This window comes from Magnolia sinica, chromosome 9 (genome assembly GCF_029962835.1).
Source record: "Magnolia sinica isolate HGM2019 chromosome 9, MsV1, whole genome shotgun sequence".
NCBI classification, from domain to species: domain Eukaryota; kingdom Viridiplantae; phylum Streptophyta; class Magnoliopsida; order Magnoliales; family Magnoliaceae; genus Magnolia; species Magnolia sinica.
This window is the reverse complement of record NC_080581.1, coordinates 1,722,922-1,748,043: the sequence shown is the minus strand read 5'-3', so window position 1 is coordinate 1,748,043 and position 25,122 is coordinate 1,722,922. Positions and strand designations below refer to the sequence as shown.

At 41.2% G+C, this 25,122-nt stretch overlaps 2 protein-coding genes across 3 annotated transcripts in view; both read left to right on the top strand.

Annotated features, from left to right (window-relative positions):
• The first annotated feature begins 4,857 nt into the window (after positions 1-4,857).
• LOC131256613 (RNA pseudouridine synthase 3, mitochondrial) lies at positions 4,858-14,753 on the top strand. Of its 2 annotated transcripts, none has more exons than XM_058257539.1 (9): positions 4,858-5,361; positions 6,903-6,974; positions 7,176-7,334; positions 7,849-7,896; positions 7,994-8,074; positions 8,733-8,849; positions 10,885-10,953; positions 12,609-12,767; positions 14,011-14,753. In XM_058257539.1, the coding sequence occupies exons 1-9, from the start codon at positions 4,951-4,953 to the stop codon at positions 14,386-14,388; spliced, it is 1,494 nt and encodes a 497-aa protein (XP_058113522.1). In that variant the 5' UTR covers positions 4,858-4,950; the 3' UTR covers positions 14,389-14,753. The 2 variants fall into 2 exon arrangements, with proteins under 2 accessions (XP_058113522.1, XP_058113521.1); XM_058257538.1 differs by having other exon boundaries at positions 4,861-5,361; positions 10,852-10,953.
• Positions 14,754-16,543: 1,790 nt separating this feature from the next.
• Positions 16,544-25,122, top strand: part of LOC131256610 (uncharacterized) — a 29,216-nt gene continuing 20,637 nt past the window's right edge. Inside the window, exons 1-4 of the mRNA XM_058257534.1 lie at positions 16,544-16,787; positions 20,508-20,892; positions 23,520-23,636; positions 23,787-23,869. Of these exons, the coding sequence (XP_058113517.1) occupies positions 16,666-16,787; positions 20,508-20,892; positions 23,520-23,636; positions 23,787-23,869 (707 nt within the window). The 5' untranslated portion in view covers positions 16,544-16,665. The remainder of the gene's footprint in view (positions 16,788-20,507; positions 20,893-23,519; positions 23,637-23,786; positions 23,870-25,122) is intronic.

Here is a 25,122-nt window from a genome sequence, read left to right as displayed (position 1 = left end):
TAACATGAACTTGTTAAACTAGTGAATAAAACTAATGGCACATGAACTTGTTAAACTAGTGAATAAAACTAATGGCACATATACGTTACGATGGGTCCATGGATGAATTTGCAACTTCAACCAAGCTTTACTCGCCCCTACAGATGTCTCATAAAATAGGAGCCCACCTTCTCGGTGGGCCTTGCCGATTATTGGCCAAAGCACAAATTGATGGATGGATAGATTGGATCTCATACCTTTGTGCTAGTTTCGCAAGTGTGGTGTGCATGTGAGATATTGTAATCGCGCATGTGCCGAGTAAGCTCTTAAATCTCAATGTTAGTGCTCATCTGTGGTGCTCTAGCGCGCCTTTGTAGCTAGAGCTGTACATGAACCAAGTTAGTTCGGTTAGCTCGCTCGACTCAACTCAAAAAAGTTCGATTCAACTTGGTTCGAAACTGAGTTCGAGCCAAGTTGAGCTGCTTTTTTGAAATCGAAAAAATTTCAAGGTGAGTTTGTGCTTGCTCGGGCTTGACTCAACTCGAATCGAACCCTAAGTCGAATCGAACCAGTTCAGTGACTCAGTTATTTTGATATTAATATTGCTCACCAAGTGTTTGATGAAATGACTCAACGAAGTGTCAGCTGGTGACGATGAAGGTATGGATATGAAACAAATACCCTTGTATCTTGATTTTGATGTTGCCTACTGAGTGTTTGATGAAATACCTGTAAATTGTTGCGGTTGTTTTATATACCGTGAGAAATTGAAGGTGCACTTCATGTGTTTGAAAAAATGCCACACATGCTCGATCTTGGCTCGAACTGGCCCGAGTTGTTGACCGAACCGAGGCGGGTTGACCAGTCAGGCTCGATGATCGAGCCAAGCCATGTCCAAGCTAAGGCCAACTAGTGGCCGAGCCAAATCGAGCTATGCTAAGCTCGACTCAGTTGGACTCATGTACAACTCTATTCGCTGCTCACATCCAACCCAACCATCATGTGACATTTTTTGGGACCCACATGGCCTCATGTTTGGATGATCCAAATGGCCTATCTGCCGGGAACTTCCATGGATATCCATGTTAGGAGAAAAAAAAAAAAACTCTCATCAAACTCAAAACTGCAAAATTAGTCAACAGTTGGACAATTGGATTGTGGCCCACCGAGGACACGTGCTGGACCACTGTGGGACCTACATCCCAGCAAGAATAATTTCGACCAACTCATCCAGTGGCGAGTCATGACTCGTCCGAGTCATGCACATGTAAGTCCGAGTTGACTCGGAAGAGTTACATCCAACTAATACAAGTTACCAATGTCCAATGTCGAAGAAAAATAAAAATCTAGACTGAGGGACCCAGCACATTGTCCATGTGAGCCACCTTTTCCTTATTCCAAACGGGTCCACGGCACTTCCGAAACGTCAAAGACCGCCACTAAAGACTCGACAGTGAGTCCAAGAACATATAAATCCACGGATGTAGCTATCATGGAAAGCTCGACCCTTTTGTGACATTTTTAGCGGCTTGCCAAAAAAAAATTCTTCAAAAATATCGGAAGGCGATTATGTCATATGGCTATCACATCATGGTATTTTGATGTTTTTTTTTCACCACATTTTTATTTTTTATAACTTAAACGTGCATAATGTTTTGTGATTGTCCGGTAAAATGATTTGATTATCCTATTAAGAAATTTTTGTTATGTTATTTCTTTGTCTTTTTGTATTTTTATGGATTATTATTATTATTATTGTATATTAAAGCAAAAAAAAAAAGTCTTTTTAAGTAAATAAATTATTTTTTAAAAATATATTGTTTTTATGATGTTTGAAAATATGCCACTGAATAGAAGTGTATTATATATTGCCCTTACCTAAATAGATGGGGCCCACCGTGATGTATGGGTTTTATCCACACCGTCCATTTAATTTTCCAAATGATTTTAGAGCATGAGCCTCAAAAGAAGGAAGATCCAAGGTTCAATTGGACCGCACAATGGGAATTGAACGCTAGCCATTAAAAAATTCTAAGGGCCACAAAAGTTTTGGATCAAGTTAAAGTTTGTGTTTTCTCTTCATTAAGGTGTATGTGACCTTGTGAATGGGTTGGATGGCAAATAAACATCACGGTGGGCCATAGGAAGGTTTCAATGGTTTGCATCGTTATCACTGTTAACTTGTGTGGTGCGGCTAATACGAGACTTCGTTCTCCTCATTTTTGGGCTCATACCTTAAAAAATTCTAAAAAATATTGGTAAAACCCATACATGAGGGTGGCAGCATAGACCCCTGCTTAGACGGATTTTCATTGGGCCCATGGGACAATACGCTTCCCATGTCAATTGTCAATTCGAAATGATTTATTATTATTATACTATAAATGATATCCATCCCGAATTTATTTCCCAACCTTTCCAAAGATCTGCATTACTTAAGAAAAAGGTTTATTTTGTCACTTTCAAACTTATAAATTTTTTTGAAAAACTAAAATAAAATAAAATTTCTAGAAGCTGTTCAAATTAAATGATCGAATTGCACATAGGTTAGCATGCAAGAGACTGCTGCCTGTTGGCACTCACTTATTATTTTTCCACACTTCTGTGCATGCACACATGTTTACCTGTGGATGCCACCCAATATATGCTGGGCCTATTTCAACCAAGTAATTGCATGAGCAAACGTACATGACATCGAATTCATACATAACTATAAGATACATTTGACATGAAATATGGGTTTTATCCACAGTCTATTTTGCCATACTATTTTAGAGAACAAAAGCTAAAAAATAGACAGATTCAGTACTCAAGTGGACCACACCATAGGAATCGTGATAATGACACTCACTACCAAAACCTTCCTAGGGCCCACTGTGATGGTTAATAAGGTCTAGTGAACTTGGATAAAGAGTGAATACGAATATCAACTTGATCCAAAACTTTCAAGCCTTCCAAAAAGTTTTCAACAGTAACCATGTGATCCACTTGTGCTTTGGATCTATTTTTTTATTTTTTATTTTTTATTTTTTAAAGCCCCTAGCCCAGTATGATAGGACAATGCAGATAAAGACCCAGACATCACGGTGTCCCCTCAGAGGCCCCTGTTTGTTTCTAAGTAGGGACAAGCAAGGGTGGTGGTACCCAATCTGCTTGGTTTCATTTCATGTGGAAATTCCTGGTGAAGGGCGAGGAGATGGCACTAATGAGGTTCACTCTAGTGGTACCAATACCATCATATCCAATGGTGGTAGCCAGCCGTTGTGGGACCACGCAACCTAAGCACAACATCCAACCTATCCAATGGATGTATCCATGCGCATTGTTATGAGGAAAAAAGAAAAGGGATTTTGGTCATTGGATATGGACTTTTCCATAGTCAAATCTTGGATTTGGATTTGGATTTAGGATCATGATAAGAGAGAAATTACACCCGGATCCATAGCTCAAGTGGTAGATTGAGTGAAAGATACCTCGTTTCAATACTGAGGTCTTGGTATCAATCCCTAGTGGGGGTGGTTGATGGTGAAGTGTGAACTGATAGTAAGGTGTACTAACAAGCTAACAGAGAAATTTAAAAAAAAAAAAAGATAAGAGAGAAATTAAGAAAAAAAAGAAAAATCCAAAAGATAGAAAATTTTTATTTCGACATTTAAACTCATGAAGTATTCATAATTAAAGAGATGACTTATATTATAATGAAAATAGTCAAATAATTAAAGGATTGAAATACTGCAATGTAACAACTGCTATTTTTTATCATACAAAGTATAAACATTTAAGAACATTAAGAGATGAACAAATGACAAACCACCATTGGTATCCTTTTATATTATATTGGAAGTGGTTAGAAATAGGGTTGTATTTTTTAAATAAAATTTTTATGTGGCATTTTTACAAACACCTACAATGCACCTTCAAAATCCAATTATTTGTAAAATAGCAGCAAAGGTTGTTCAAGTATTTTATCAAATACCTTCCAAGCAACATTAAAAAAAAAGGTATTTGTCTCATATACATACCTTCCTTGCCACTGGCCACACTTTGTTAAATCATTTCATCAAACACTTGGTGAGCAACGTCAATATCAAAGTAACTGAGTCACCGAAGTAGTTCGAATCGAGTTTGATTTGAGCTGTCCAAGTTGAGTCGAGTTCGGGCCAGCTCGAACTCATTTTTGAGCTCAAAAAATCAGCTCGACTCGGCTCGAACTCGGCTTCAAACCGAATCGAATTGAGCTTTTTCGAGTCGAGTCGAGCGAGCTAACCGAGCTAGCTCGGTTCGTGTACACCCCTAGTTAGAAACTTTGATGTATGTGTGTGTATGAGAATAGTCCTTTCCAATGTCGTGGGCCAAAAGCATGATTGAGCCTGGCTTATGAACAAGGCTCCGAAGGACCCGGTCGCATACCGGTCCAACCGTTCGATGTGCGGCCCATAAACTAATCAGGCCTGGGCCCAATCCCACAAGCCTTAAGCCCCATACCAAACCTAGCCCGAAGGGAGATGGATTGGTGCATCCCAGCCCTTTTGGAACTTTTCTGCTAATGCTTCTGGAATGCGGGTGTTTTCCCTAAATCTTAAATTATCGGGGGCCTTTTGAACAAAAAATCCCAGCGGGGACTGGATTGCAGTTCCTGAAGTGTTAATTTGAAATGCCTGGCAGAGTATGTTGCTTCATACACATGCAGTCATTAAATGAAAACATGGATTGGAAGAAACTCAAATCTGACCGTCAGAATGATGGGACCCACTGTAGATGGGCCATAATCTGAAACATCAGATTGATCAGGGTATATTAACTTCTGATGTACGGTCATTAAGTAATCGAATTTGGAATCTTGATTATTTATAATCTTGGACGTTCACTGAAAATATTGGCTTTATTTCATTTTTTAACCCATCTTAAGTGGGGCCCATTATTTTGACGGTTTGATCATGTCTTGTTTTAAGTGCATGAGCATGAACTATAATGTTCTGCCAGAGTATAAAAAAATTCTCTCCTTCGAAGCCGGGAAACGGAATGCCCCGCCCTTCCAATCCTCCGTTGCAGCATGCAGTCATGCCCAATAACCTCGTTCAGGCCCTCATTCTGCCCGCGGTCAGGTACTTCTCTAGAGTTTCTCCACCCCCTCCTGCCTATGCTGCCCCGGTCATCCGCGTCTCCAACAACGTTGCCCGCCTGGGCAGCCCCAAAGAAGGCCCGAAGCCCAGGCAACTCCTCTCGCTGCCCCCTTTCCCCGCCATCGCCAACCCCCTAGTCGGGAGGAATACGGGCAGCTCTCCCGGGCAAGCTGCCCGTGTGACCGCCATTAGCTGGGTCAAGCACTACTTCGCTGACATCCCTGGGTCTGTCATCCAGAGCCATTTCAACAAGGGCTTGGTGAGTGCGCACGTTAGCACTCCGTGCATGGGTTTACTAACTTACGCAACCACTGTCTGTACCGAGTACTGACCTCTGTAGCATGGTTTGAAATTTACTGATTCGCATCTATTTCTTGCTATATATATATTTGGGGCTTTTTATTTTTCATAGAAAAATCCATAATACTGCATCGGATCAATGCTTAATTTCATTTATTGGACTCTTTTGATGGTTTCAAGGAATTCTGATAGTGAATCAACAGACACCCATTTTCTTTTAAAATCTCTTTTCAAGGTTGAAAATCACTGTGTTTATACATGTTCTATTGATTAACGAACAAAGGAAGAAAACCCAATTTTTTGTATCGCTTAATCTTTCCTAAAATTGGAAGGTTTCTGCGATCAGTCTAATTCACGTTGAGTAATTCAATTTAATTAGACTAGTTCACTGGAATTTTTGGTATTTGTAGCACGTAGAAGCGACACCATACGAACTTTACGAAGCTAGCTTTGAACGATATACAGAATTTAAATTATAACTGATGCTCAGAAAACCCAGCTCAGCTGAGTCAACTTGAACTATCTGGGCTTAGGGCAATGAGTCCAGATTATGGAGTTCATTGATTTGGATACATGAATTTGTTTGCTTTTTATTGAATTGGTTGAGTTGAACTCAGGACTAGAATGATATTTAGTTGAGTCCAGTTTTGGAGCATAGCTTCCACTGACCTGAGACTTTCAAGTTTCTTGCACAATGCTGGAGAGTAGGCACTGATCTGTAATTGTGTATGTGGAAGTGAAGATAACGAGGAATCTTAGAAGAGAACATTGAGAAGGAGAGAATTACAATCATGGGTGGGACTATAGGATCTGATTTTGATATAAAAGATGCAATTTACATCTGAGTTGTCATTTGGTGCTTCATTGGAAGAGGAGATGTCCTTTTTTTTTTTTTGGTTCGAACTAGGGAAATTACAGGTGGGGCCTGCTTTCTGGTAACCTAAGCTGCTGATGTTTTGGGCCTCATCGTGGGATGGGCCATTTTGTAATGTCTCCCATATCAGATGATTGTATCCATTAGATGGGATGTTTACAATGAACGGTCCATATTAATGGGGAGCATCATCCAACGGGGAGTTTTTTGCAGTATCTCTCCACAATGGGGTACCCTCATATGAGAGCATTCGAGGATCAAAAGGTGGGCTTCAAGTGTACAGTTTACTGGGCTGAACAACTACTCAATTGATACATCCCATGGGCATATGGATTGAGGCAGTTGAGTGTCATGACTCATGAGGAAGTAAGAGCGAAAGCAAGGGGAACTGGTATTCCTAGAGTTGCACTTTTCGCAAACTCCAAAGAAAAGTGGACGTCATGACAACGACTTGTCCTGTCTCTCCGTCCATGTGTTGGATTGTACTGTTGAAAACGTTCAGATAGTAGTGTAACAGGGCCGTGGTCTGTAATCAAATTTCCTGACAGGCCTGACAATGCAAACATGTTGTTAGCTTAGCTTTTTGAATACTTGCTCAAATGCTTTAATTTTCATGTTGCATACAGGTTCAAGTGGAATGCTCAGATCTTGATACTTTGTCTGAGATAGACGGACCCCACATTCAATGCTTAAGAAAGGTATTGGTCTGTTCATTGCAAAACGTTCATGTGAGATACAAAATACAGAAGTGATTTGTATATGTGGGTTCTATTGGTTGAAACGCTATGCAAATTCTAGGAATTACACTTTATTTGGTACTTTTCCTTTTATCATTATTTTGTAATTCGTGAAACTCTATTTGGGTTGATTTATTATTTGACTTCATAGTCTACATACAGATTAGCTGTAATGAGGCAATGACGGCTGGTATGAAAATTTATGTTCCTGTTTCGGTGGCGGAGACTGGGATTTCCAAGAGATATGACACTATACCAAGCGCAACTCTGTATCCAAATGCTGACGAGATAGAGTATTTACAGAGGCTTGTGATGTACAAGGTACATTTTACTTTCTTAGCCTGATTTTAATCCGTAGGATGTTGAATTTTTTGGATGTGTCGGATTCCTTGTTCCCGCCCTGTGTGTGTGTGATTCCTTGTTCCCGCCCTGTGTGTGTGTGGAAATTATTTAGGTAGTGTTGAGTCTACCTAGTACCCACACTCGAGTTTGTGTGGGCCTCACCAGTCACCATCCATGAGGTGCATGTGGCATTTGAACTTTGCTGTGTGTGTGTGTGTGTGGGTGGGTGTAACTTATTCAGGTAGTGTTGAGTGTTTTGTGTGGGCCCGACCATGATTTATGTGTGGCATTTGAACTGTGCTTCTGGCGAGTTGTCTCTATAGATGCCCAAAAATCAGCCGTATCTGGGCCACACCATCTGGAACATTGCAAATTATGATTGCATACATACATATATGTATATATATGCGTGTGCAGTTGTGTGTTCCCAATTTCAGGATACACTTCCATTAGTGTTGTCATATTCACATGATTGCGAACTATGACATTTCAGGATTCTGCTATAATGGTGCTAAACAAGCCCCCTAAACTGCCCGTTAAGGTTAGACTATCTATTGCTTATCCTTCATAGAGTTTGATCAGCCGTTCCTGTTGCAGTTATGTTTATTGATTGTTTTGCACCTTTGGATGTTCTTTAGGGAAATCTACCTGTTCATAACAGCATGGATGCCTTGGCAGCTGCGGCGTTATCTTACGGTTATGAAGAGGGTCCCAAACTGGTATTTAAAAGCTTTCTTGCTTCATTCACACAAAAAACTGTTAGGATCTTCTAACATTGTGTGCATTATAGAAACCAAGTCCCCTTATTTACATTCTTGTTTCTGGTTGTGCTGTTACTTTGCAACTCAAATGAGTGACTTTTCAAAATACGGTTTCACCACAAACTCGGATCGTTGTGATGCTTCTACTTTGTGTTTTGAAACGTGAGATGGTTGATATCTTTCATAGCCGACTCGTGTATTTCAACAAGACATACTGAAATGCAATTGAAACTAAGCTTTCTAGGCAAACTTGGCTCAACTTGATATCCAACTGGGCTGGGTTGACTCAAAGACGGATTGGAATCGACATGATATTTAATAATTTAACTAGGATTCACAGAGAGCTTTTGTCCCTTTGTATCTTGGATGATGGCTTGTTATCCTTTTGTATAGTTTCGCTTTTTTCAATAAAATTGTGGTATCCTTGAATGGTGCTTGGTCCGATCTTGGCTACCGTCACTAGAGTTAAACGTCTTGTTTGCTCTCAGGCGGTAGCCACAGTTTTGGCAGCCCTTTCCAACTATGGTTCTATGTCTTACAACTGGTCAGATATTCTCTGTAATGTGATTGTTTGTCAATTTTCTAATGAATCATTTTGATTTCATGATATTATTAGGTGCACAAACTTGATAGAGAGAGCAGCGGTATCCTGTTGATGGGGAGAACAAAAGAGAGCATTGCTCGGCTCCATTTGTTGTTCAGCAACATAAATAAAGCAAAAACTTCTTTTGAGGTACTCATCACCGCTGACCCTTAGGTGCCGCTACCATTAATTGAAGAGAAATGTCGGTCACTTGCCAGAGTAGAATTGTCAATTCCTCTCTCACCTTGAACTTGCCAGGTTGGCATGAGTGGGTGAGAGATGTCTGTTCATCAGGTTGGCCCACCATGTATGTGCTTTTGTTAAAAAATCAGGCTGGTCTGATAATCAAGTGGGTTGCATATGAAAAAGATGGATGGCGAGGAGAAAAGAAGAAGAATGGTCCACACTCGACTTGCACATGCGGCTGACCTGATGTTCTGACTGGTCAGTTTTTTTTTTTTTTGGCCATGAATCAATAAATAATCGACCCCACCTGCTGCATGGTATGTATCTTGTGCATGTGCCACATTGGTGGGATTATGATCAATAATCGCAAGGCTCTTAATTGAAATAGAATTTTAGGGTAGAAAAGAAATGATAAGGAAGTTAAAAGCAGGCTGTAGTTGCTGCACAGGGCCTGAAAACAGCTGCATTGAGCTGCTTCACCAACCTCATGTTGGAGAATGCTTCCACGATTCTTCCAATACTCACGTTTCCTTATTTCTGTGCACCATTCAGATTTCTACAAATACAGAAGTCGGAGTGCAGTGAACCGATGGCATTCTGAAAACAAGCAGTTCGTGCTTCTTTTGCTTGTCAGAAGAGCCATTTTGTGATTCTTATCAAAGGGATTCACTTGAAAACTGATAAATGGGGCTAAGGCTGCTATGAGCTTTCTCCTCTGTACGAGTGGTGGAAGTGGTTAACAATCCTGACTGTCCAAATCATGGGATCCATCATGGATGGAGCAAACCCCCCAAATCTCACTGATCATAAGACCTGCACCATTCAATTGGTGGCCACCAAATGGACAGTTAAAAAGAAAATTGTCAGCATTCTAAACTGATCACGTATATCAGATGATTAAGATTGCCCGAATAGAGCATTTTCAGGCTATGTTCCATCCTCAACATGCTGAAACATTGGGCTGTCTGGATGGATGTCTACGATGTCTATTTAGGCTACTTGCATGGTGGATGATTCAGCCCTGCTTAAGTATGTTGGAAAACAGTGGTTTGTGCTTATTTGCTTTGTGACTTTGCCAAAAGTTACAGACTTACAGTGCAGAATCTAGTTTTCATTCGTTTACATATCTGACCTTTAAGGGACTTCATATGTGTAAGACTCTGAAATGGCACAACTGTTTTGGGTTTTGCAAGGGAATATTCTATTACTCTTGCTGTTTTGGTTGGTGGAATGAAAAAAGTTATGTTGGAAAAGAAAACATTTTTTGCAGGTGTGATGTTTTCCACCAATTGTGAAAATAAAGTAACTCATGGAAAATTGTTTTTCCTTTTGACGGTTTTCCTCAAATAAGGGTGCTTTCCTTTTCCTCCAAAAAACTTGACAATCCTTATTTCAACACTTCTCGAGAGATAGGTTTCACTTTTTGATCACCAACTGTTCCACATTTCCCTGGAAATCATGAAAACTAAAACAAACAGCCTTTTAGGGATTTTTTTTTTTTTTTTCATACTACTTATCTGCGGTTTCCTCCCCCACCCCCGCGGGCATTTCACCAATCTAACAGGCCCTTAAATCTTTTGAGGTAGGTTTGATGTTCTATCGAATTGGACTGCAATTAGTCTGATAACATTATTATGATCAAGTAACCATTTTCTTTGTGATATTAATATTGCAGAACTGGTCTCGAAATCACATCCTTATTACTTTCAAGTTTGACTTGAAAGGGATGCAATTGCAATTTGAGTGCTCTTCCTCGTTATGAACACTAGGGCACACACTATCACAATTTGTTCATTCTCTCGTTTTAAATGACCATTCGCATTTCAATTCACTTTTGCATCCAAACATGCAGCATGATAATTGTTTAAGATGAAGAGCATCTGGACCTTAAATGTTTCCTTAGCCTGTTGCTTAGTCTTTCTTACTTAATACTTTCGGTAAGATAATGTACTAATCATTCATTTAGACTTGGAATGATGCTTGTGAAGCAACGACACAGCGGTATTGGGCATTGGTCATAGGCTCTCCCAAAGAAAAACAAGGAGTTATTTGTGCTCCGCTTTCAAAAGTAAGCTACCGTCTCTCTCTTTTACACTTTTTGATGAGTAATAAAGATATTATTAAAAGGAACGGAAAAATAAACATACTACAACCACCATAGACTCAGGGTCAACATGAGAAAAAAACCTTGATGTGCACTATGGAACAATTACAGCAACAGCCGCACGGGTGTGTTTGAAAGACAGTCTCACACACACACACACACACACACACACACACAAAAGAAAAGAAAAGAAGAAGACTGATGCAGGACAATTAACCATATGCTTTAAAAGCTCAAACTGATAGAGCATGGCGAATCAATCCCTTTATCTCATGGCCCAAACCCCACATCCCATGGGTTAGGACCGTAGCCGAACCCCCCTCGTGGGCCCCACTTCACATGGGTTCCACTTCACATTAGTCACCCACCTCATATGGGTGGGGCCCACCTCACAAAAACATTTGTGATGAGGACATCATGTCACGTACACCCTTACGTACATATCAGAGGAGGAAGTTCGCCTCACATGGGCCGCCCACCCTGAGTGTGCCCTGACATCCCATAAGCCACCTGCCTCACACAGGCCGCACACCCCGAGTGTGCTCCTGCATCCCACAGGCCACCTCACTCAAGCCCGGTGTGAAAATGTCCCTGCATTAAAGACTCCACAGGACAAGAACGAGTCAACGACTGCAAAGAATTATCTTTTGCCTATACCCAGAAACGATGCCTCAATGATCCCTCTTTGTCTGAACGATGTAGGGCTGTTAATGGGTCGGGTCCTACAGCAACCATACCCGGGCTAACCGGATTTGGGCCTTGCCAAGTCTGGATCTAGTTCTTGAATGCCCGGACCTGGATTTGATCGGGTTTGGGTACCTGTCGGATTGTTTGCCCTAGGTTTCAAGCTGGGTTTGGGAAAAATAAGAATATTTACATGGGTGGGGCCACCGAATGGATGGATTCAATCTCGCACGCTTATGCCACTATGACACTTGTATGGTGTGTAAATGGGCTCTCTTACATGTATGTGGCTTCGGAAACCTCTTCCCAAGTGGAGAGCAGCGAGCAGTGTAGTATACCTCCAAATCTAGCATTGATCTTCACCCACACTGTGATTAGCCTAGAAATGTTCTGGACTAGATTCCAAACTGAGGTGGCCTTGCTAGAGAAGATCCTACTATTTCTCTCTAGCCAAATGGACCAAAGCATTGCAACATGGATTCAAGACTCTTTCAGCCTCAGTTGAGTTGCAGCTTGGCTGAGTCAGGTCTGAATAGGCCCAACTTGCTCGAGTCAGTGTTGACTTGTCCAGGTGACTCATTGTACAAAACCAGGACTTGTCTGACCGAGACCGAGTTGACTTGGACAAGTTGCATAGGACTTGTCCTGGTCTTAAAACCATCCATTGCTATAAGGCCATTCCCCAAATAATATGACCGGTTGGACCCAAAACATCAGTGTACCAGCTATTGATCAGGTCTGTATTATAGCCGGAAACACCCACAGAATCTTGAAACACCACCTTCCATTTTTGAGCGACTTGTATTTTTCTGCGAATCGTGAAACCAACATCTTTTTTCGCAATTCAAATCAAATCTCAGGAACTGTTGATTGTAGGATTTTGGTGGCGCACCCGTTTACTTTCAACTAAATCAACCAATTGTCATCAATTGCAGGTGCTCCTGGATGATGGGCAAGCTGAAAGAATCATCTTGGCTCACTCATCAGGCATAGACGGTTCTCAAGAAGCTATAACTGAGTATCGGGTGTTGGGACCCACAATCAATGGATGCTCGTGGCTTGAGCTGTGTCCACGTACTGGCCGGAAGCATCAGGTACGGATATCCATTTTGGGTATTAAAATTTATGTTCTTGTTGAACTGTCCACTGACTTAGGGAAGAGAAGTGTTATTCAATGCTTGGTCTGAGCTACTGGGGCTTTTGCTTGGGCCAGCATCCCAGGTTGGGAACGTCATTCAGTGATCCACACCATTCATCTGGTGGGCCTCACTGAGGATGGTTAATGGACAAAAATCTCCTATGTCAACCAATCACAACCATCTGGCAATTGTCTGAAAAAAAAGATACATGCGGCGTTAAGTGTCCGTAAATCCAGGCTATCCAAAATGTTGGCTTGTTGTTGAAGTGCAGCCCAAAAACTACACTGCCTGGGCAATCTCAACCATCCAATATTGGCTGCTGAATTTGGACTCATGGACAGTTTCTTGTTGAGTCTCAGATGGCCACCAATTGGATGGCTAGAATGATCAGATAAGAGAGGTTTTTAGGCTATGCTCTATCCACAGCTGGGCCCACAACTTTGACGGTCTGGAAATGCGTACATGCATGCCGTGTGTGCAGTGGATGAACCACTGCCATTTAAGAAATGGTGGAAACACACGGCACTCGGCTTAAAAGGAAATGTAATCAACTGGCCATATGCAACAAGCTACTGGAAACTGTTCCAAACAAAAAAAAATGCCTGTAATTCGGATGAGCATTGTATATTGGGGACTAATCACATGTTTAAATGTATGGTAATTATCAACGTTCATGCTTTGTGGGGTCCACTGTGATGTTTGAGTGCAATCCAACTAGTCCATTTTATGTGCTGCCTCTGACCCATCCATTGGATGCACCTCCTCATGTTAAGCCTAGATCTCAAAATCCAGCCTCCATTAGGGAGAGTTCAGTTGGCTCCCACCATAAACACTTCCAGATGGAATGTGGGGTCCACCATGTTGTGTTGCGCATATGCCAACCCAGTCATCATATGCGCCCCACTAGGATGTAGGGACACTACAATACTTAGGACATTCCAAAACTCAGGTCAGCCACACAACCTAAATATATGAGTTTTAGGCATGGTGGTACATTTCTGCTTGTGGTGTGTCCCACCTGAGTTTCAGATCAGGCGATTCCTGCGACGTACGCTGAACATGAGAATTCGCACCAGATGCATGGTTTAGATTTCGCATAAAAAATCATGGCTGACCCAAACCATACATTCAAACATATGTCATCATATCTGACTCAAACGTGTTTCAAAATTTACTTATTGGGCTCCTCTCTTCACAGCTCAGGGTCCATTGCGCTGAAGCTCTAGGCACGCCAATCGTCGGTGACTACAAGTATGGTTGGTTTGTGCACCGCCGATGGAAGCAGATGCCACGGGCGGACTACGAACCAGTGACGGGAAAACCATACAAACTGCGGAGACCGGAAGGCTTGGCTGTTCAAAAGGGGAGTGTACTGTCCAAGGTCCCTCTGTTACATCTCCATTGCAGAGAACTGGTCCTCCCAAACATAGCGAAATTCCTCCAAAATCTGGCGCTGCATGAACATGATCGTGGCCAGCTGAAGCCTAATTCAAAGCCGGATGTTCTTCGGTTTGTGGCGCCGATGCCGTCACACATGAAGATTAGCTGGAATCTTATGTCTTCCTACTTGGTGTGACTAATAGGTGGCCCATGATCTAGGCCATGGTCTAAGCCAGGCCCATCCAAGTTGGTGAGATAGGGATTTGGGCTGGGCCTTTATGCCATCAAAGCCTGGCTGCTGATGTTAAGTGAGTTGGGCTGGGCTGGGTGTACTTGTTGAGAACTCAGACAGATGCAAGTCCATGTCCTGCTCAATCAGTTGTCTGGTCTAAAACTAATGGCTGGATCAAAACCATGGGCCGCGCGGCACAGACCAAGCTGACTGGGCTATCTAGCCCAGTTGTTTCCGTAAGTGTAGGAAGATTTTTAGGTAGGTTGGTTGAGGATGTTTGGGTCATGTTGAAATCAGAAGGGTCCCAACAACAATGGTTTAGGGCTCGACGACGCAACGTCGAACCCATGTTCGGAGATAAAACCCTCATTTCGGTTGGAAATGTTGGGTTTGCAGGCTGTTTGGAAACCCCACCCAAATCTTCGTTTTCAAGATCAACCGATGGAATAGACACTAAAAAACCCACTTGCCGAAAACCAACCGAATCGGCTTTTGGCGATGCGAAGGAAATGTTGCTTTCATGGCAAAAGGATTTTTGCAGAAGTAGTGTTGAGATGGGCCCATAGATGTATTGGCCCAAAACAGCCCGATATGGGCCCATATCCGTATCGGCATTTATATGATACGAACCTGATACAACGATTTAAAACCGTTTATAACAGTGGATTTTTGAATTCTGGTGTCACAACCAAAGGAAAGGCTTTGGAAATGTATGTGAAACATATTTCAACCACTGATTTGGACTCTTTCATACATTAGAACCTGCACATGGCAGGATGAATTATCAATTGGGTCCATCTATCTATTGGGCCAGATGGCCTTCTGTTTCCAATCAAGCTTATCAAGTAATCCTAACCATCAATTTTCTTCTCACCATTAGCTAATTTTGTCTTCAACCGTTGCTTTAATGACCACTATCGGTAGCATTAGCTATGGCGCAAAGATAGGTGATAACTAGATCGCCTGCACGCAACTGTACCGCAACTTGTGGTACGTGTCATCTTTCACGCCACACATGGCACCCGCTTAGGAAATCTGTACCGTGAAAAAGGTAGGCCCCATTAGAACGTCGTTGTCGAAGGTTAGGCATAGGTCGACAGGATCGCTAGGTGGGCCAATCTTGTATGTTGAGTTCATCCGTTGATTGCAACAGTGTGGTCTTAATCGGGTCCGTCCATCTACTTCCCCTTACTGATGCATCGAAAATAATCTGATATAAAGTTATACCATCCATATGAAAGGTGGCCTTTGATTCGACGGTTTGAGATGAAAATAATAAATGACATGATTGTCCAATTGAAACACTAGCCGTCCATGCTAGGTCCTACGGTATGGAAGGCCCTCGTCGATGCATATACATGCGACGTGCACTGTGAGTGGGCCATCATATGAACGGTTTGGATCATTGAAATATGACTCCGGAAAGGTTTAAAGTCCTGACGTATCCAATAGCAATACATACGGATGTATTCTACAGCAAGCCCGTACATCTCCTGCGATCCTCCCAGCTGCGTAAATATATGTTTCAATAAAGGGCAAAATTGTCATTCGCATCCTTTAACTACATGGGAGTGGATTACGTGTCACTCGTGTAACACGTTAGTGGGTGCTACCCTGACCGTATGGGGTCCTCTTGATGAATATGTTGCAAATCCACGCCGTCCATCCGTTTTTCTAATCTCACTTTAATACTCGATCCCAAAACTGAAGCAGATCCAAATCTCAGGTGGACCATACCACTGGAAACTGTGGTGATTGACTATTAAAAGTTTATTGTAGGCCATGAAAGTTTAAGATCAGGACGATCTTTGTATTTTCCTTTCATCCAGGTCTGGTTTACCTTATCTTGGAGGGAAAATACACATTATGGTGGGTCCTTAGGTAGTTTTTAATGGTGGGCATTCAATCATAACTTTTCCCTGTGGTGTGGTCCACTGAGACTTGGAAATTATTAATTTTTGGTTTTACCTCCTAAAATGATCTGAAAAAACGGATGGATGGTGTGGATATACAATACATTCATCAATGTGGGCCCCACGGTCAGGGTAGCACTCACCTACGTGTCACCGGGGAAACACCTAAGTATGCCTGTAACTACAAAGCTCGCTCGATGCGCTGTCATTCTTCGCCCTTCTTTCCTGCAAGAGCTTTTTTCCCGCGAAAATAGGAAAAAAAAAACCCTAATTCCATCACAGCATTTCCATGCAATGGCGTAGAACAGAAAAACCCTAATCTTTCGAAATGGCGAATAGAAACGTAAGCCGAAGAGAGCTTTTGGATCGATGGAGAGGCATCGAAGAAGAAGACGACGGCGATTCGAATCCGTTGAAGCAGCTTCAGATTCGCCATGCAAAGGAGGCATGGTAAACCCCAATCTGCCCCCCTTTTTTGCGATTTCAATCCGTTTCTTCTCTCATTTTCCCCAATTCGACTTTATTTGGTGTAAGAACGGTTTTTTTTTTCTTAGATTCCCGAGTGCATTTGCTTCAATTGAAGAAATAGATGAAGTGTTTTAAATTTGCAATAGGACAACACTACAGTGTAGTTCACCACCATTTATTGAGTTGTGGTCCACTATACACTTGGCATGCATCCATGCTCGCCAATCCGGTCGTTCTGATTTTAGGGCCCATTGTAGATGGAGCATAGCCGTAAAATTGCACTGATCAAGCTGTTCTAACCATCCAAATTGTGGTTATGTTGGAGATAAAAAAGGGCCAGTATTCCAGTGTTGACGAGGAAAGTCAGTTTTTTTAAGATCATTCAATCAGTTTGAAACTCAAGCTGTGCTTCATCCATTGACAATTGGGTCTGCAATTTGGACGGTCTGGATGTTGTACATGTATGTCATGTGGACAGTGGATGAGATGGCATGATTTTAAAAAGGAGGTGAACTATCACTGAAGTATATCAGTTTGTAACATTCAGATATGATGATGTGAGTGCATGGCTTCTATTGAAGAAATGTAATGTCTATCAAGAGAGAAAGATGAAAAAGTATTGTAAATTGCAAAAGGACTGACAACATTACAGTGTAGTTCACCATCATTTATTGAGTTCTGGTCTCTTATCCACTATATATATATATGGCATGCATGTGTGTCAATGTGGTTGTCCAGATTGGAAGGCTCATTTTTGATGGAGCATAGCCATAAAATCATATCGATCAAGCTGGTCCCACACATCCAATTTGCAGCTATGTTGGAGATAAAAAGGGCCAGCATTGTAGTTTCGATGAGCAAAGTGACTTTTTTAATATCCTTGAATCAGTTTCAATTTCGGGCCGTGCTCCATCTATTGACAACTTGTTCCATCCATCGACAACTTGCTCCATCCATCGACAACTGGGTCTGCAATTTGGATGGTCTGGATGTTGTGCATGTATGTCATGTGGACAGTGGATGAGACACTGCAATTTTGAAAGGGCGGTGAACTATCACCGTAGTGTATTTGCTTGTAACACAATATGATGAAGCAAATTTAGCTATGAATCTGGTGAAGTAAGAATTCAGGAAAAAAATTGCAATTAAATAATGATTCAAAGAGTTTTTGAAAAATTATGACTATATTACATAAATGTTTTGAGAAGTGCAAGTTGCTGAAGAAAATTGTGATGCTTTGCAAAACTTTAACATGCGAAAGTGGCTGGAAATCTGTGTGGGTTTGTGGCATCTGAAGGAGCATCAGCGGCACATTGACAGCACGTACATGTATGTTGTTTTTGATAATCCAAATGGCATGTCCATTGTGGATGGGGCATGGCCTGAAAATTGTGCTGATTGCATGGTTGGTCTCTTTAATCTATGGTTGAAGAGGGAATTGGAGGAAAAGGTCAAAGTTTGACAGGCAAAACCGGATGGTTAAGATTGCTGTGGGCAGATTTTATCAGCGCTAGCCTTGGTAGGTAAATTTGTGTTGACTCCATCTTTCGGTCGCAATCTTGGAGGCAAAGGGATTGCTTGTCTATTGCATCTCTTGGCCATGTTGGAGAGAGTCTACATTCCTCTGAATGCCTCAGATTGGAGGATCTGGAGGTTTGAATCAAATGGCAATCTCACAGTTATCTTGCTCCCCCCTTCACTGAACGAGAGTGAAAGTAGTCACTCCGCTTGCTTCTCAGGAATCTGGTTATCTATGGCTCCTCTGAAGGTTACAGCATTCATCTGGACTGCTTTGCATGACAAGATTTTGACTATAGACAATAAGTCAGTGAATGATGCTACCAAACCTCTGTGCTCCATGTATTGCTAATGAAGAATCAATGAATCATCTGCTGATTCACTGTGGCTTTGTAAAAGAAATTTGGGCCATTGCACAAGGGCATGGGTCTTCCTGAGTCAGTCACAGGCCTGATAGAAGGTTTGTTGTTGACGGGTTGGGGCTTCATCGGCCGTTTGCTGTGGAAGACAGTGGTTTAGGTGATGCTTTGGTCCACATGGTTAGAAAGAAATATCAGCATTTTTGGAGGGCAAGACGATGTCGGCAAATGCAGGTGAAAATCGGCCCAAGACTTGAGAGGTTTCTCCCCCAGGTTGCTAGCCTCAAATGGGAGGGAGGTCAGTGCAACCTCCCTAGTCCGAAGCCTTCCATGAGATGAAGGGAACTCTAATAACAACTTCAATGGTCGCTCATTTGGCAACCCAAGTCTTGCCAGGATTGGGGTCGTGGTTTGTGATGTGAGTGGTAACATGCCCGTGGTCTTTTCAGGGCATATTGGTGTTTGTTGCTCAGCCATGCGGAGGCAGCTATGTTACTTCAAGCAATCAAAGTGGCTTTAATCTTCAATTTCTTTCCAACGATTATATAAGGAAATTCTAGAAATGTTATCTCCCGGGCCACATGGAGGAGTGCACTGTGGAGGCTTGCTGTTGTCTTAGAGGAAGTTCTGGATTTATGCCATCTCTGTCCCATGTCCTTCTCTTTAGTGCCAAGGGACACAAATGATGAAGCTGACAGGCATGCTAAATCTGGTGCTGGAAGTGATATATTAATCATTGAGGATATGAGATGATCTTTGGCTTCCGGTGTGGCATAAAGGCTGTTCCCGGGTTGTGGCTTTTGGATGATTTCTAGCTGAGAGGGCTATCTTGTTCTATTCTTTTTTCCTTTTTTATTTTTTCCTTTTTTATTTTATTTTTTCTCTTTTAATAAAATTTCCAAATTATAAAAAAAGGGTGTGTGCACACTATTTGGACAGCTGGATTGACACCATGTCTTCCGTATGTGTTACTGCTCCCTTACGTTGAAAAAAACTCATGTTGAAGTCTAAATTCTTGGTTGTCCTTCCAGCAAGGTCCAGGTTCAGCTTCAAATCATGTTTTTGCATACACGCTCACTCTCCTAGCTGTTTTATACTTTGCTAACATTCTAAAACAGATGTTTCCCTGCTCTTGCAGCCGAATCTAGTGCCACGTCGCTTCACGCTTCGTGCAGCTATAAGTCTAATCCATGGGAAAAAAAAAAGTATAGATATTATCTCATACTCTTGGCAGTGTATGGTGGATTACCACTGACAAATAGATCTACCTACATGTAGCATACCTGCATGTCAATATAGCTTCCAGAAAATTGCTGGACCACCATGGATGGACGTTGATTAATTGTCAACACTTACTGTCAATTCTAGCTGTTGCACTTTTTCCATTTGAATTTGGATAATTGACCAATTTTCTTTTCGTAGATCCATTTGATGACCATGAACTGGATAGTAAGAGTTGTCTGGTCAAGATGAGTTTTGGGATTTACCCCATTTGTGGTGCAGTGGAGCCATGGTTTGGATGCTCTTATGTGACTTACAATGTCGTACTTATGCCACATGGGCAGTGAACGTGTAATTATATGATACATGTAACATGATAAGATGCAGTCAGGAAATGGTTCCCAGCAAAAGTTATGCTAGTGAAAGTATTGAGTTGGACATGTTTAATGCCTTCTGTTTTGGTTGTTTACACTTGTAATTTCTATTGATACTAATGATGATTTTGTATTCGTTCTTAGATTGCCTGTTCCAATCTCTCATTATCACTTGCTTGGCATTGATAATACCAAGAACAGATTAAAAGAGGATCAAAATGTTTATTCAGGTTTTCAGATGCATTCAACTTCCTGATTTCTTTGTCAAACGAAACACACATCTGGTGTGGTTGCTGGGATTTGATGGGGCCTCTCCTGGAGACTTTCTACCAACACTTCAAGGACAATAATAAGGATTCCCCTCTCAAACTTCTATGGAAAAGAATTTCGCAAGAACTGAGACAATGTACACAGTGCATTTGTCAGCACCATCAAGCTCAGGAAACATATAGTACAGAGTATGAAGCAGAAACTGTTGCCCCCCTTCTTGCTGTGTTACAAAGTATGGATGAGGAAAGGGTGACTGAACACCTTAAAGAGATCAATGCAAGGATAGCCAGGAGAGACTATGACCCTGAGATACACAATGCTGAAGTTGTTAGCATCATGTTCGAAGTACGTAGTTTTCTGCAGTAACTTTCACATGGACTCTTTGCAATATACAATGCAACTCATGATGATAACTGCTTCCTTTTATAATTCTTTGCATGGACTCCTTTTTGTGTTTTTTTATTTCTTCTTCTTTCCACGCAAAGTGTATGGTAAATCTAACCTTTGCGAGTTATTCTGGGCCTGATAAGGGAATGTATAATGATTTAGTCCACGTGCATGCTGAGTGCTTGAACGTCTACGTGATAGAACTGACCATACCCCTGATACTGCTGTATTTGATACCTGTGTACTGTCAGGTCATATCGGTTTCGGGATTGGGCGCCTTGAAGGAGCAGCGTGTTTGGGGTTTCAACCGGGGACTGATTTGTTGTTGTAATTGTAGTTTAGGACTTTCGTAGCTTTTTTCTAGGTTTCTTTCTGGTTTTTTTTTTTCTTTTTTCTTTTGCTCCTTTTCTCTTCTTCTGTCCTTGTTTTCCCTTTTGGCCTTTGCTTAATAAAGTATCATCTTTCGAAAAAAAGCTAGCTCATATATGCTAACCCATCAAATTAAGCCATCTATGACAATCCTGTTGTGTGGGATGCCTTGGATTCTGCTAGTCTGAGAGTCGATGCAAGGCTCTGTCAGTCGGACTGACAAACTGTCAGTCGGACCCACGGAGTGTAGGTGTTCTCAGACGCAGAGCATGGTCTGATGGTCTGAGTCGGTCCGACCGACGGACTTCAGTTTAATTACATGGTTTTGCGGAAATCAGAGTATTTAAGCCTAATTATGATTAGGGCTTGGTGAGATGAGGGTTTTCTCTTTGATTGTGAGTGTTTTCTCTCTAAGGGCAAAGATTTTGCGAGGTGAGAGGGTTCTCTACACTTGTAAGGGCTTGGGAATAGATTTTCTCAAGGGCTAGGATTTTCCTAGGTGCACATTGTAAGGGGAGATCGGGTGATCCTGTAATCGGAGAAGGTGGGTGGTGTAAACTCTAAGGCTTTTAATTATAGTGGAGATCTCTGTTGCTTTGTGCCGTGGTTTTTCCTCGCAAGGGTTTTCCACGTAAAGTTGGTGTGTTATGTGTTTGTTTGCTTAATTGTTTTGGTTATTCTAGTTATTTTGATTGTTCTAACTTCGTTGAACGTGCTTTTGCAAGGTGCACGGATTGACAATAGTGTTAGATCCAAATTTCTAAAAACTAGTGTTGATCCGGGTTTGTTGTGGCTTGGAATTACATGATAGTGGTGTGAGATTAGAGCCGGTTAATTCTAACAAATCCACTTGGTGAAGTTAGTATTATTTTTTTGATGAATATGATTTGAATTTATTAAGGGCCTCTTTGGCTACATGGAAAGGAAAGGAAACATAGTTTCCCATGAAACTCGCTTCCCGTTGTTTGTCAAGCCTTTCTTTGAGAGAATTTGTGGAAAACGCCATTTTCCACTTTCTTTGTTGGAAAATAAGCAAATTTATTTTCCCACCTCCAACCCTAAGAAAGGCACTTTCCCACGATAAGAGGAAAATAGGTTTATGAAGGTTAGGCCCAAATGTGTCACCATCCATCTTCAATTGCCTCACATGTGCCATATGTGCTAATGTGCCAATATGCCAGATGAGCCATTGTCCCTCTTTGGTTGTGCCCCAAACGTGCCACAGCTACATGTGCCACCGTCCATCTTCTCGTGCGCCCCACATGTGCTAATGTGCCACACGTACCACCATTCATCTTCTCTTGCACCCACATGTGCCAATGTGCCACTGCCATCATCCATCCCCAATCATTCCAAATATGTTGCATGTGCCAACGGTGCTAATGTGCACAAATGCTGCCATCTAGCTTCAAGCGTCTACATGTCAAATGTGCCAATGCATGTCTTGTGCACATGTATAGCTTCAAGCTCTTCACATGTACCATGTATGTCACAATTCAACTTCAAGTGCCCACATGTGCTGCGTGTGCCACTATCCATCTCACATTTGCCACACGTGCTAATCAGTTACATGCTAGCGACTACCTATAATTTTTTCCTGGAAATTTTTTGTTTTGCTAAGAAATTTGAAAATAGATCCTAAATTTCTATGAATATCTTGTTGAAAAACAACCAAGGAAAACAATGTTTCCTTTCTCACAGTTTCCTAGAAATAAGGTTTCCCAAGAAACACTATTTCCTTTCCAATGCTTTCCATGATTCCAAAGGCCCTAAGAAAATAAAGGGATAAAATACAGGGAAACAAGGCTGATCAATCCCAGGAGACAAACCAAATTACAAGTACATCAGAAGTTGTCCTTGTGTTGATACCTCATACAATTTATGTTGCTTGTCATTTTTGAGAATTTTTTAAGTAAGAGAGCTAAAGGCAAAACTACACCCCACAGTCTACGGCAACTAAGAGACATGAGGATATGTGCCCAATCCCTCAAGAAATCATTCCTCCTGAGACCCAAAAACTCCTTTAAGATCAGTGGCCAAGAGCTGATGAGATATCTAACTCTATCAATCTCCTGGAAGAGCACTTCACTCTTGTTGCTTGTCGTGTCCTCTTAATTTATGCCATTTGATTCATTACTCTACATAATTCATGAATTTATTTGATATTTCTTTTGAACTACTTCTGACTACTAATATTGATTTGTGTTCAATCACAGGTGTTATCGTTTCCTATTCTGTTAGATGATCAATCTTTGGTTAGTGAGTTTCAAATCTTTATCGAGGCGATTGATAATTCTCATGAACTAACTTTGGCTGGGCATCAACAATATCCGGTAGCTCTTCTTTAATGGGCCAGTACTAAAAATTCTGTTCCTTGCCCACTTGTCTTTGAGTTTACTATGATCTATCCTGATCTATCGTTCTGTTTTATAATGAACTCACTGTGTTTGCAAACCATATTCTATTTCTATCTTCTCCATCAGGGTGTATATGCACTTCTTTTCCTCAAAAGTGGAAGGGCTCGATCGATTGGTTTTCGTCTCGCTGGATCCATGGGAAAGTTGAGGTATTATTTGCTTTAATCCTGTTATCTTCATTGCATACTAGTTTCATTGCTAATACTACTCTAGAACAGTGTTTTAAATATCGACGATATCGGCTGATATATGCCACGATATTTCTTGTATCCCACCTGTGCGATACGAAATGCACTAGTGGTGGGATATATCCCACATGTTCGATCCGGTGAGCATTTTTTTTAAATTTTATTTTCAATCATTTTTTTCTGTAAATCATGTTAAATCAGTGTTGAATTGTTACAAATCCATGTTTTTTTTTTTTTTTTTTCCATGTTTTGCATGAAAAATCATGGATTGGGAACTTTGATTTTGATATTTGGAGAAGGACCGAATTGTGGAAAATTGAAAAGAAATAAAAATTTCCCAATTTCTCGCAAATCGGTCGCAATCTTTGTGTCCAAACACAAAATCAAACATATATGTAACCTGATTTAGTGATTCGTCTTTTGCTTTTGAATATATTGCTTGTGTTTCCACATGTCTTCTTACATTTATAAATTATATGAATAAACTTTGAATATACTTGCATCAATTCAGTTAGACAACGCATAGATTAGGACCCCATACAAAGAAAACCTATTACGTGCACTTGTTTTTTTGTAATGTTTTAATTTGTAAGTGTGTATTAATGTTTTTTTTAACAATCACTGAAATTTCATTGAAAAATTCAACCAATTTCCAATGTTTCCCCATGTTTCCAACAACAACAATACATTACGCGATATAACCGATATATCCCATGCGATAACCGATATGTATCCATATCCCAAGGGCACGATACGTAACGCGATACCGATATTTCGAACACTGCTCTAGAATCCCTCTTCTCAATGAATATTATGTAAGCATTTGTTTGTTTTGCTGATAAAATATCATTTATTTATTTCTTAGTTCCATGAACCTTCTAACCAGGTGCTGCTCCTGCTCATGGTTAAAAAACTCGGGGACTTGGATCAACCTGTTTGGCCTTGAGTTGAGTTGGGACTCACGATAAATGGGGAATGAATTGAATCCAAGTAGACTCGGGCAATTCGAATTGGACTCATCCGAGTCTTAAACCATGCTCCCACCTCTAATCGTGCTTCAGAATGCCCCTCTCCTTCCTAGCTGTTTATGCTTGCCAACATTGCAACAGACCTTTCATGCTCATGCTTCTGAATCTATTGCCGCTTTGCTTCATGCTTCATGCAAGTATACTCATTCCTTTTAATGCGTGGACTAGCTTTATGATGCTGTGCAT